The following is a 12020-nucleotide window of genomic DNA, read 5'->3' as shown; positions in this document are numbered from 1 at the left end:
GTTCAAATTATCAGATTATCAACTCTCTTCATTATTGATAAAAACTCATTAAAATTACTATCGTTTTTCGTCGCGTCGTACATATTGAGTAACTATGAGCTGTTTTCGCATAAATAATTAAATTGATACCATGGTCTTCTATTGCTGAATGGTTTCAGTCACATGCGAATGTATTTTAATGATTTTTTGATATATATATATATATATATATATAACTCGACCGAACAAAAAATCAGTATCAAGATGGAAATGTTGTAATTTTTGAACTTTCTAAATATCATAAAAACATCTCACAAAAAACAAATCCCTCTGATTTTCCAGATGAGTAAATTGGCGAAGGTATGTATCTAAGCTTGACCTTGACTGCTTTTAAATGGCGTTGGCTCGCACATTTTTAAATGCATGTAACTTCTGTTCTACATGGAATCATCTTTATCTTTTCTTATAGAAAATTTAAAAAGAAAAACCATGTGAGAATTGCCGTGAGCTCTTTGCACAAGTTTAAACTTGCAGTTTTTTCTGTGCAGCATGTATTTTTTCATTATTCGGATAGCTTCATATGTGCGCAAAAATACCTATCTAATTTTGATTCGGGTGAAATCGCGAAACTAAAGATGAAAAGCTCATCCTGTCACGCCATTTACATAACCAATGTCTTCACAAACACGTTTTAAAAAACTACCCACTAGAAAATTCAGTGTAAGTGGCGTGGCATTAGCACCATTTGTTTCGATACATAACGTATGTGCGATCAATAACTTTTCCGATTTCATCAGAAAACGCTCGTGCCGTAATTATGTTGTCTTGGTAATGTGGTTTGGTGTCAAAAAGCTAAAAGATAAGTAGCACAAGGCTACCCCTCCTCTCGATAAGAGACCAACAAAAATAGACAATTCATGATAAGTGGGATTCTAAAATGTAAATGGCCCGAATCACGTTTACGTTCGCATAAATTATGAAAATGTTTCGATATGTATCATTGACGAAATGAGAAATGCGTGAAACTATTAACATAAAATGATTCACTTGTGTGAAAAAGTATATAGTTCAATGGAACAACGGCCGATGTTTCACCTCAGAAAAAAGAAATTGGCTTAATCATATATTATTGATGGAAATTTCACCGGAAATCCCGATGATGTCCCGCATAGAGTGCTGTATTAAATATAGACATTCAAGAAGGCGTCTCTCAATGTACCCTCTTATCGAGTTCTTCAGTTATTTTAAACATTTGAAGTGATTCAAAACATAGCTATAATTGAAGCTTCAACTTGACAACGTTGTATCGGGTAGGATGAAAGTTGCCATAGCTACACAGTCAGCAAAACTCTGTAATACCTTATCAACTCCATCCAGTCTGTTCGAATATACACATGTCGATATGGAATTTGTGCTATAAGTTCTTATGAATATTCAAATGATATCTTATTACGTTGGGAGAATCGATAGAAAAACTGAATTTTTGTCAATATATCGCGTACCGTCGCCCAGGTGAAATACACGAAAACATAACAATCAATGAAAAACTTGGAAGAAAAATCCAAAGCGGTATTCAACTTTCACTGGTCAATAAACCTGGTGAAAACTACAAAATGGTTGATTCTCTCAAGTCCTCTCATTTTTGAGTTCAGAGTCGTATAACATGTGCGACTTCATACTTTATCTGAATGATTGTTTAAATGCGGTCTAGATACAGTTTATATTCATAAATGATTCATACTTAGGTCGAATTTGAATAATCCAAAATCCCTCATTATATTTATAGCGTACTAATCTTGAAAAAAATGCCACAGTTAATTATTCTGTTTGCGATTATTTTCCAATTGGTAATTTTGTATTTTCATATACCGGTATACATTGTATTTTCAGATTATGATTTTGTGTGATTTATTTTTCAGGCTTATGCCTGGCTGACTATCGTACTGATCACGATTTCCATAATCGTATTTTGTCTGGAGACAGTACCTGAGCTGGGAGTAACATACGATAAAAACTCAACGGACGGTGGAGGAAGTTGTGGAGATATACATATCTTAGATGATACGGTACCAATGAAGGCACTGTTTATCATTGATAATTTGGTTAACGTAATCTTCTTGATAGAATTTGTGACAAAGATTGTGGTGGCGCCGCATCGGCTCAAGTATATCATATCACCGTTTGGTATTATCGAAGCTCTGTCGATAGTACCTTACTATTTGGGACTGGTGCTCCTAGTTCAGTGTCCCAATAAAACAGTGACACCAACTATCATTGATATACTCCTGGTATTCAAAGTGTCTCGTATTTTGCGGATATTTTCGTTGGCTAAACAGTTCAGGGCTTTAAAGATTTTGCTACACACTCTCGGGGCAAGTCTGAGAGAATTACTATTATTGGTCGTGATATTAGTGATAGCCGTTGTTATATTTGCCTCCCTGGGATTTTATGCGGAACACAAATATAACCCTAAGTACTCGAGTATACCGGCAGCATTTTGGTGGGCATTGATTACAATAACAACGGTCGGGTACGGAGATGTTACCCCGGTTACTGCTTACGGAAAATTGGTCGGCGCCCTATGCGCTGGTTCTGGTGTGCTTATCATAGCATTAACTGTTCCCATTATAGTGAATAATTTCGCTCTATTTTACTCGTACGCCCAATCCACTGCTAAACTGAAGGAAAAACGCCTGGAGGTAGAACAAAGCGAAGCTCAGAGTCTTCCGAGACAACCCACTTCTGGAACCGTGAAACAGGCCCGCAGGGGACGAAACCGAATTCATGTCATAGACGTCAAAGAAACAGAATCCGGTGGAAACCATTTGAAGAATTCTGTTTCTGAGAACCATGTTGGCTTACATTCCATAAACGAATCAACGCAGCCAGAATTGAATGAACCGAAAAATAGCTGACTAGAGTTAGGGAATGGGCCGCCACCGGTTCCTTCTCGCGAACAATTTGAAACTGATGATGACGATGGTTCTAAACCACCTGAACTTGAGTCCAGCGCAGTAAAAAGTGATGAACTCAGCGTAGCCGTTGCCTGGCATGTAGTTTATAAGTTTAACCGGTGAACAACTATTGGAATTAGACGACCGCCCACCATGATTCAGACTGATTTTTTTTCGGCGCGTGTTATATATTTTGTAATTTTTCTTTATGATGAAATGTTTGTATTTCCTTGTTATGTATCATCCTGATACCCATAATATTGTAATCCCACCTGGAAAAAAAGCTGACTGATTAATAGTAACACGTACACGTATATCGATGGCATCGTGTCTAGTGACATGTAAACGAAGTAATTGCGATATGGATCCAATAAAGATTTATCTTATGGACATCTAACTAAGGAAATGTCTATCATTAATTATGTATTAGTACATACGTTTATATGTATATTTCTTTACACTGATATGATTTCTATCTTTATTCGACTTCATATAGTTTTTTTGATAGATTTTGCCTTGAGTACCAACTATAATGCGGCTTAAGCAAATGTAGCTCTGATTTTTATGAGACATCTGTGTATAATCCAATAGATGAATACCTCTCGTTTATCACGTGAAGAGCAATAAATGTATTATTCATTGCACTAGACCAAATCACTTGCATTTTACATATATACATGCATTGGATGTTTTTTGAAGTATAAATCTGCATACATTTCGAATAACGACGCCTGAATGTTGGTGCAAATATAGATGGTGTGTAAGAGTGCAGTGCGTGCGTGCGTTGGTATTATTAGGGACCTCATTAGTTCGTCAACTATATATAGTTAGCATCGTTCATCAGTAGTGGTATTTTTTATATGAATAGATTTTCTCCATGAGAAAGTTCGAACGGTCATTACATAATGTATATATATACATATGCACAGCGAAAGCTGTTCACCAAGGCCGTCTACACAAAATGTTGACCCCTCCCCATGTCCACACACTAACCCCCTCGTTTCGACGTCTTTATGGACAGCCCCAAACTGATTTTCGTGGCCAGATTTATAACGAATAAATTTCCGATTCTGCATTACTCGACGCACGATCCAACTATCTTTTATATATGTACATGTATTTGATTCTTTTTGTCGAAATGATTTAAATAAATCTTTTGCTTGTTCAATAGTTCGTTCAGTCATCTTATTTGAGAGAGGGTTCATTTTGGAGCTCAGTATAATTCCGCCGATAAAAACAACACCGAATACATTATACATGAACATAGAACGATCTTTTATTGCACAATCAATCAGCACATACAAGCAACTCGAACATCAGACATAAACGAACAAAAACATTCATTCGCGATATCAAGACGGCCATAGTCGCTTCTTCATAATGTATAAAACAGTTGAGAAAAAGAAAACAAGAGCCAAAAAAATCAACAATTTATCGGTAAATTCTCTCCTATTGTATTTAGTGAGTAATTTACGAGATTGAGTCACGTGTCCGCCCATTCCTTTAAATTCCTCATGTGTATCGGTTATTTGCCTCGATGAAGTCACTACAAAACAGAAACACAATTCCATCATTTTACTCGACACTACAGTACTTGACTCGTACAGTTACTACAAGCCAATGACACTACGCAATTAATTCAAAAGGCTTTCCTGCTGTAACTAAGTAACAGGTATAAGTGATATGAACATTGAAAATCATTGACTGCGATGGCACATCATTCATATACACTAGATATATTTGCTCTACTGAGATTTCATTAATGGGAATTGACATATAAAATACATACACAGCGTTCCCATTGTATTTTCACTCCGCTTCACCTGTGATGACATTGTACGACTTAAGCTCATTAAATTTTCGGTTATATCATTCGCCCTTTTTGCAAGACCTTCTTTGTTTGACTTCTGCCTAAAAAGGTGATAAACACAAATTGCGAAAGAAGTCAAGGCTTTGGTTGACATATGTCAAATTGATGAAGAAATCAAAGAGAAGGCTAAGTTTCAAGAGACTAACTAATACCTGTTTCGTGCTCCATCGCTCAATGTTATCAGTTCATTTTTTTCTTGTTTGTCAATTGTTAGTTGAGCAGTGAGATTTGCTTTTCTCAGCGACACCTGCATGCTTTGAAAAAGGAAGGAATCAAATTCACAAGTTATTTAAAAAATGAAGAGACAATAGAAAGAAAAAAAATTGGCGGAGATCATCTTAGTATGTCACCTTACCTAGACAGTTGTTTCTTATAGTTTTCTGCATTCTTGAGAATTGCAATTTTTTCGGTTTCTCTTTCTTGTTCTTTACCCATATACTCAAGTTCCTTAAAAAGAAAATTCAATAAAAAATCACTTCACAGGAAGAGAGAGCAGTGTCGCGAGTAAATAAGGTTGTCAACATATCATTCTTACGATAATTCTGTTACGCAGTGCTTGCATTCTTTCCCGTGCATTGTCGTTCAATTTATTTAACTGATCAGTTGGTCCAGGGCAGTCTCGGATATCCTGCAATAAATAGCGATTAACCGACAATAAGATTAAAGCCCGACAATGAGGACTCCAGCTGATGGCGCCATCTACTGGGGCGACTAGTCTGAGCAAAGTAATTCATCGATAGAGTAGACATTATGATTCAAAACAACTCAGTTTAGGAATAAATTGATATATCTACTGATTCCCTTAAATAGGTTTTACTCACCTGAATGACAGCCTTTAATTGGAGATCTAATTTGACTAATTCTTGTATGCAAAGCTTTACTTGGACATCTTCAGCCGCCATGATTGAATTACACCGACCACTTTACGTTATTAATGGACAAATCTTTGAGAAATATTAATTTTTCAAAAATTCATAATGCATATATAACATTCTTTAAAGATAGATACAATTTATTGAATAAAAATTTCGATTGTTTTCAAATTACTGTAGAAAATCTTATATTTTCCCATTGATTTACGACACCAATTTACTTCCGGGTACACGTCAAGTTTTAACTTGAAACCAAGGATCAACACGGCACGATGAATGAAAATGTGGTGACAGTGTAGTGTTTGGTTGTTAAGGTGTCAAAATGAGGGCAGGAGATTCATCAGCAGCTGGATTCGACTGAGGAGAAGGTTTTAAGGTTGGCCTTACTACTACTACGACACGATCGATTTCGTTTGAGTATCGAAGCATCGCGTCCCCCTGCCCCTGTCCTAACCCGAATCTCATGATTGATTTTGAAGAAGTCTGATTTAATAAGAACAACATGCTTCCTTCAACACGGTGAATATTTGTCATAGTCATTGTAGTAGATTAGCCACTCAAGGCTCTCTACCATTCATTTTAATTTATTTCAATGAAGGTAGGACCTATTGTTCTTATATGTCTGATTGAATGTCATCTGACAAATGTTTCAGATCCATGGTTGATAAGAAATTGTTATCGGAGTCATGGTATATTCGATGTTCTTCAATAATGAATGGTTGGAGATGTAACGGTAGGACGCCAATAGTCTTCTTGGCTACAGTAGCTATGGGCATGGTCTTATTCATGATCGTCATCTACAGATTTGATTTTACGGCTCAATTCAAACACTTGGCTCCAGGCCATAAACATTCATATAAGAAAAAGACAGGAACACTTCGGCCAACTGACCTTGATAATCCTAATCAGCATTATGGAATTGTTGTCGATGCTGGGAGCAGTGGTAGTAGAATCTTTGTCTATTTCTGGCCTACACATGATGGAAATCCTAAGGATTTATTAAATATTGACCAAGTAGTAGATAAAGACTTCCAGCCTGTAGTGAAAAAAGTGAACCCAGGTTTGTAGCCTATAATAGCTGTTGGTATTCTCACTGGAAAACAAAAACATGTTTTAAGGAAAATGTGGTGTCTGTTTTGTAGGACTATCTAGTTTCAGCAAGAATCCCGCAGAAGTCGGTCAATATATTCGCCCATTGCTCACTTACGCTGCGAATCATGTACCTAAATCTAAGCATAGGGAAACACCAGTTTATGTGCTGGCTACTGCTGGTATGAGAATGATCTCAGAGAGGTAAGTTCGAATACAAATATTCTATCAAAAATGTGCTTAGTAATGATAGAAATGATACATACATACTGTCACTTGTAATGGGATTTCTCTATTATTTCAGTGCTCAGCAGAAAATAATGGAAAATGTTCGACTGGAAATTAAGATGAATTTTGATTTCCTTTTTACCGATGAACATGTAGAGATTATTAGTGGTAAACAGGAAGGAGTTTATGCGTGGATTGCTACAAATAATGTTCTAGGTCGATTTCATCATGAAGGAGGTGAGTTAAATTTTGTGGTCATATTTGTAATCTTTTTAACTTTAAGAAAATTTCCTTATCCTTACGTTTTTTCCCTTCATAAGGCAATGAATCTTTGATATCAGATTTCAAACTACTAGTTAATAGCATGTTAAATCCACCTTAGGCTCACGACCTGAACATGGTAATGTATGAAATGAAATAGTGGCATGTTTAAGCTATCTGTTTCAATCCACTTGCTTGCTTGGTGATTGATTTCTTATCGTGTTTAATCATTGTAACTGGTAAGATTTTTTAAATGATTTTTTTCTTCAGAACCATGTAGTACTGAGGAAAATGGTAAGAATCATAAAAAACTTTTTTGTTTCTATGTGCAAGAAGGTTTTTTACTCTTGGTCACTATAGACCTAATTTCTGTTTGCTAAGGATCAGCTATAGATATCAGGATGATTTTGATTTAAACTTTTATTATGAACTCAACTTACTGGTATTCTTTTGTCTATTGCTGTGGCTGTTATGACTGTTATCATACTGTATTGACAACTGATCGTGTTCTGTGTCGAGTTGATTAACCTGTTAGGCCTACTTCAGTTACGTGTATCACAGCTGACAGTAAACACTTTTCTGCTAAAACCTATACTTATGCAGCACTTCTCTCCAAAAATCAATGCACTCATACAGTCAACCCTGCATAAGTCGTAGCCCTCGGGACTGACGATTTTTCTACGACTTACGTGTTGTTGTACGAGTCACGTGTAAGTCTTATTTTTATGAGTTATCTATAAGTTGTGGTTTTATACGAATAACCCGTGAAAATACAATATATACGACGCTCAGATTCCAGCATGGTTCACCATGTTCCCGGTCGTATACTGAGCTGACAGTGCAGATCCTATATCGCTGAAATCTAGCCTCAATCAATCAATTAAAGCTGCCATGTGCACCACGCAGACAACATCACGAAAATGTTACATTGTTATTGTTTAAACACTTACTCAGACAATATTTTAGTGTATTTTTATCTGCTGCTGGGATACGGGCTACGACTTACGCGAGGTTTTATGAATGGAATCAGAAGATTTGGCTTCTAAAATTCATACGACTTAAGTGAAAATAGGACTCATGAAGTACAAGTTATAAGCATAATTTTTAATTTGATAAGGTTTAAAGAAGAAAAAAATGGGGACCAAAATAATCATTCGAGAGATGTGATGATACGATTAATTCGATGATGACTTTTGCAGGGTTGACTGTATTTTGCTATTGTATCTGGAATTATGGCTTTTAAACGCATGGATTTATCCTTAACCTTTGATCAACATTTGATATTGAGACTTGATTCGCTTGATTCAGTGAAATAAGTTTTGTAATATTTTCGTACTTAACAAACACATCTAAACCAACATTAAAAATTTCAATTTCAGAAACTGAAGTTATGATGCACTCACCTGACACTGGTAAACACAGACGCAAAAGAACTGTTGGCATTATTGACATGGGTGGAGGATCAGTCCAGATAGCTTTTGAAATTCCAAAATCAGTTGGATCTGACCAGGTTTGTTCGATAACCGGTTTATTTTATACCTTTTGCATATTCTAGTATTTTCTTTGCTATGAAATATACGAATTCTTTTTTAGCCCATTGTAAACAAGAACCTCATAGCAGATTTCAATTTGGGCTGTAAAAATTCTGATGATGACCACAACTACAGGGTGTATGTAACTACTTTCTTGGGGTTTGGTGCCAATTCGGCCAGACAGAGATATGAAGAACTGATCATCAATGAAGCTGTTCAAGCAAAGTAAGCTTTGATATGGATTGCTGATGAATTTGCAAATACAGGTGACAATGTACATTTATTTATCTATTTGTAGATTGACAGTAATTGAAAATGGCACACGTGTATTCATTGGTAGCTCCAGAAGCTCCCCAATATTTGATCCATGTCTCCCAGTCAACTTGGAGCAAGTGGTGAATCTCAAAAGAAAAATCTACCATTTAAAAGGCTCTGGAGATTACATCAGTTGCCAACAAAAATTGAGACCTTTATTGAATAGCACAGGAACTTGCTCGTCGAATATCTGTTCTATGAATGGAGTGTATCAGCCTGAGATTGACTTTGAATCTACAGAATTCTATGGATTTTCAGAATACTTCTACACAATGGATGATCTCTTACGTATGGCTGGGCATTACAATTATGCTAAATTTATCAAATCAGCTAAAGTTAGTAGAGAGTGTTCAAAATTGAAATTGAATCAAATTAAATTTTTATTGGTATGTACATGTACTTAGTTTGCCTTTTAAGGATTATTGCACTACAAAGTGGCCAGTGCTAGAGGCCTGGTATAGGAAACGGTTGTTTCCGAAGGCTGATACAGCTAGGTTTCAGTAAGTAATTTATCAATCATTTATATATTCACAAAAGCAGACTAACCAGTACTGTACCTTGTGCAAATAAAATTTTGTTTAAGTGAATAAGAATTTGAATTGTATTTACCGATATTCTCAATCTCCTGAATATGGTGTTAGAATTAGAAATAGAGATGGGTCCAGTAATGAATCGTACGGTAATTGAGGATAATTTCATGAATTTCAAGGGACAATGAAAATTGGTTTCGCAAGTCTATTGAGAAGCATTTTAATGAGCATTATATAACCTTAAAAAGGTATCAGAAAGATTTGCATGTTGATTTTTTGTCTTCCACAAAACTAAATTCAAGACCGAACTGATCATTTGTATCATATATTAGAAATGCAATGACATGTTCACTGCTAATGCACATTATATTTTTTTAACATTCCTCACATTAATTGTTTCACTGGGATAGGCGTATTCATTGACAGTTCATATTTCAATGAAATGATGTAGTGTTGGGTTTCCATTTTTGAGAAAATTAGAACTCGTAATCATTATAAACCTACTACAGTGAAACTGGCTTCGGGTGGCGGCAGTTTGTACAGGTGTTGTTAATGATATATTGCACAGGTGTTGGATAAGCTTCATTAGACTATTTGCTTTTACTATTTTTTTTATTTGTCAACATTTTTCAGGTTCCAATGTTTCAAGTCTGCATGGATAGTCCAGGTGTTACATGGGGGCTTTAAATTTCCACGGAATTACAATAAATTCAATTCAGTGCAACTTATTGATGGCAAAGAAGTTCAGTGGACTCTCGGTGCTCTTCTTTACAGAACTAGGTACTTTCCTCTCAGGTAAATGATCTCATAAGTTTCAGTCGTTTCTTCAATCTACCACTTAATCGCCTTCTTAATGTGTTTTGTTTATTTTCATTAGGGAGATTCAGCAGCAAAAATTTCAACATGCTAAGTCAGTATGGAAAAGTAAAACCTTATATTTGAACCAATACGTACTGCTTCTATGTTTTGTTATGGTTGTTGTTGCGACTATATTACATTTACACAGACTACAGCGTATACATATGATACCGGGACCTTCATTAAGTCGTGTTCCTTCATCATCGAGAATTGATGAATTGGAAAAATCTCAATTCCTCAACGTGCACAGCTATACCTGATAACGAGGCAGCAGAATCTTCCAGTTTGAGTCTTCATTTCTTAAAACCCTGATATTTCTCCCTGTGACAATTCACATTCTTTGTGTTCATCTTTTTCCTCCTTTGCATGGTCTATTTTTAATCATAAGATTATTTTCATTGATTTCCATTATATTCTCTTAGGAAATTATTGGTATTGTTTGACATTTTCTTTGTTAAAGTTGTACACTACATTTATTTTTCGTGTTCTTAGATAATATCAATGAAGCTAACTGCTAGATGAGCTGAATTCTGATAAGTCTTCATTTTATTTCTATTTTGTCTTTTTATTTCAAATATTTGATTAAATCTTAGATGATAATTGTTATTTCTTCTAATTAGTAATGAATGGGCTTATTTGTATTTATTCGATGTATCATTTAAGGTGCTAAATTATGTAGTATAAGAAAATGCGAGTTGATTGTTAGCCAAATGACATATCAACTTGGTGAATCTTTTCAAATGATATTCATTCCACATAACCAGAAATGCCTTATGATCTCAAGACACTATTATCTTCCAAGTCCAGTCGAACTAGCTTAATTTGTTACAGCTTGGGCGATCATTTTGTGTACATCTTATCCAAATGATGACTTGCCCTAAAAAATTTAAGTTGGAAATGTTGGAAGTGCACAAATTTGGACTAAAATTACTGACCACGTACGTAGGTAATATGACGACTTATTTGTTGATGTCTTAACCCAGTTCGGCTGCTCTGAACTTATCACTGCCACAATATGACTTACTTACAAAGAAGTACCGGTAAATCTACATCTGATCGTGGCTTCAAAAATCTGATAGTAGTTTTAAGTTTACATCGGATGTAGGTGCAGTTATGCACGAGGTCAACTACTTATATGATGCAGGTTATTGTTGGTTATACGGGAATGACTGCGATTTAATATCAAAGATATGTAAACTGTTCGAAAAGTCTTTCAACTTAAAATTATAATGATTTACAATTACGTGTATATACTGAATAAATCTTTGATATATTAGATTATAGCGTCGTGTTGGTTTTATATATTTATATATATTACACATTTCTGATGGTTGCCTTCAGCGTATTGTACAGAGCAAAATGTCAGTTCATTGCCGCAAGATAAACCATGTTCCTCCTGAAACGACCGAAGCCCTTCTGGCGAAATAATGGAAACGTGTAATTAATATACGTTGACATGACTAGATTTAATTTCAAAATACACTGTTTACGGACGATCCAAAACATTCAGATATATGATACACCAGTTCCTA

At 35.4% G+C, this 12020-nt stretch overlaps 3 protein-coding genes across 8 annotated transcripts; 2 read left to right on the top strand and 1 right to left on the bottom strand.

Annotated features, from left to right (window-relative positions):
- Positions 1-321: 321 nt before the first annotated feature.
- LOC141899129 (potassium voltage-gated channel protein Shaw-like) lies at positions 322-2894 on the top strand. The gene is made up of 2 exons (XM_074785282.1): positions 322-339; positions 1899-2894. The coding sequence occupies exons 1-2, from the start codon at positions 322-324 to the stop codon at positions 2892-2894; spliced, it is 1014 nt and encodes a 337-aa protein (XP_074641383.1).
- A 1311-nt stretch (positions 2895-4205) lies between these two features.
- LOC141900145 (vesicle transport protein SEC20-like) lies at positions 4206-5711 on the bottom strand. Its single transcript, XM_074786912.1, has 6 exons — positions 5625-5711; positions 5339-5431; positions 5159-5250; positions 4956-5057; positions 4723-4844; positions 4206-4479 (listed from the first exon to the last, which is right to left on the bottom strand). Exons 1-6 carry the CDS (start codon positions 5703-5705, stop codon positions 4286-4288), a joined length of 684 nt encoding a protein of 227 aa, XP_074643013.1. The 5' UTR covers positions 5706-5711; the 3' UTR covers positions 4206-4285.
- A 190-nt stretch (positions 5712-5901) lies between these two features.
- LOC141900343 (ectonucleoside triphosphate diphosphohydrolase 4-like) lies at positions 5902-11731 on the top strand. 6 transcript variants are annotated; one of them, XM_074787192.1, is made up of 13 exons: positions 5902-6051; positions 6329-6735; positions 6818-6968; positions 7069-7229; positions 7375-7392; positions 7524-7547; positions 8633-8763; positions 8847-9010; positions 9084-9435; positions 9518-9600; positions 9810-9878; positions 10264-10425; positions 10508-11731. In XM_074787192.1, the coding sequence occupies exons 2-13, from the start codon at positions 6333-6335 to the stop codon at positions 10746-10748; spliced, it is 1959 nt and encodes a 652-aa protein (XP_074643293.1). In that variant the 5' UTR covers positions 5902-6051; positions 6329-6332; the 3' UTR covers positions 10749-11731. The 6 variants fall into 6 exon arrangements, with proteins under 6 accessions (XP_074643293.1, XP_074643291.1, XP_074643292.1 ...); XM_074787190.1 differs by having other exon boundaries at positions 5902-6194; XM_074787191.1 differs by lacking the exon at positions 7375-7392 and having other exon boundaries at positions 5902-6194.
- Positions 11732-12020: the final 289 nt, after the last annotated feature.

The sequence above is a fragment of the Tubulanus polymorphus genome, chromosome 2 (genome assembly GCF_964204645.1).
Source record: "Tubulanus polymorphus chromosome 2, tnTubPoly1.2, whole genome shotgun sequence".
NCBI lineage: Eukaryota > Metazoa > Nemertea > Palaeonemertea > Tubulaniformes > Tubulanidae > Tubulanus > Tubulanus polymorphus.
Note: the sequence above shows the minus strand (reverse complement) of the source record. Positions and strands in the feature narration are given on the sequence as shown.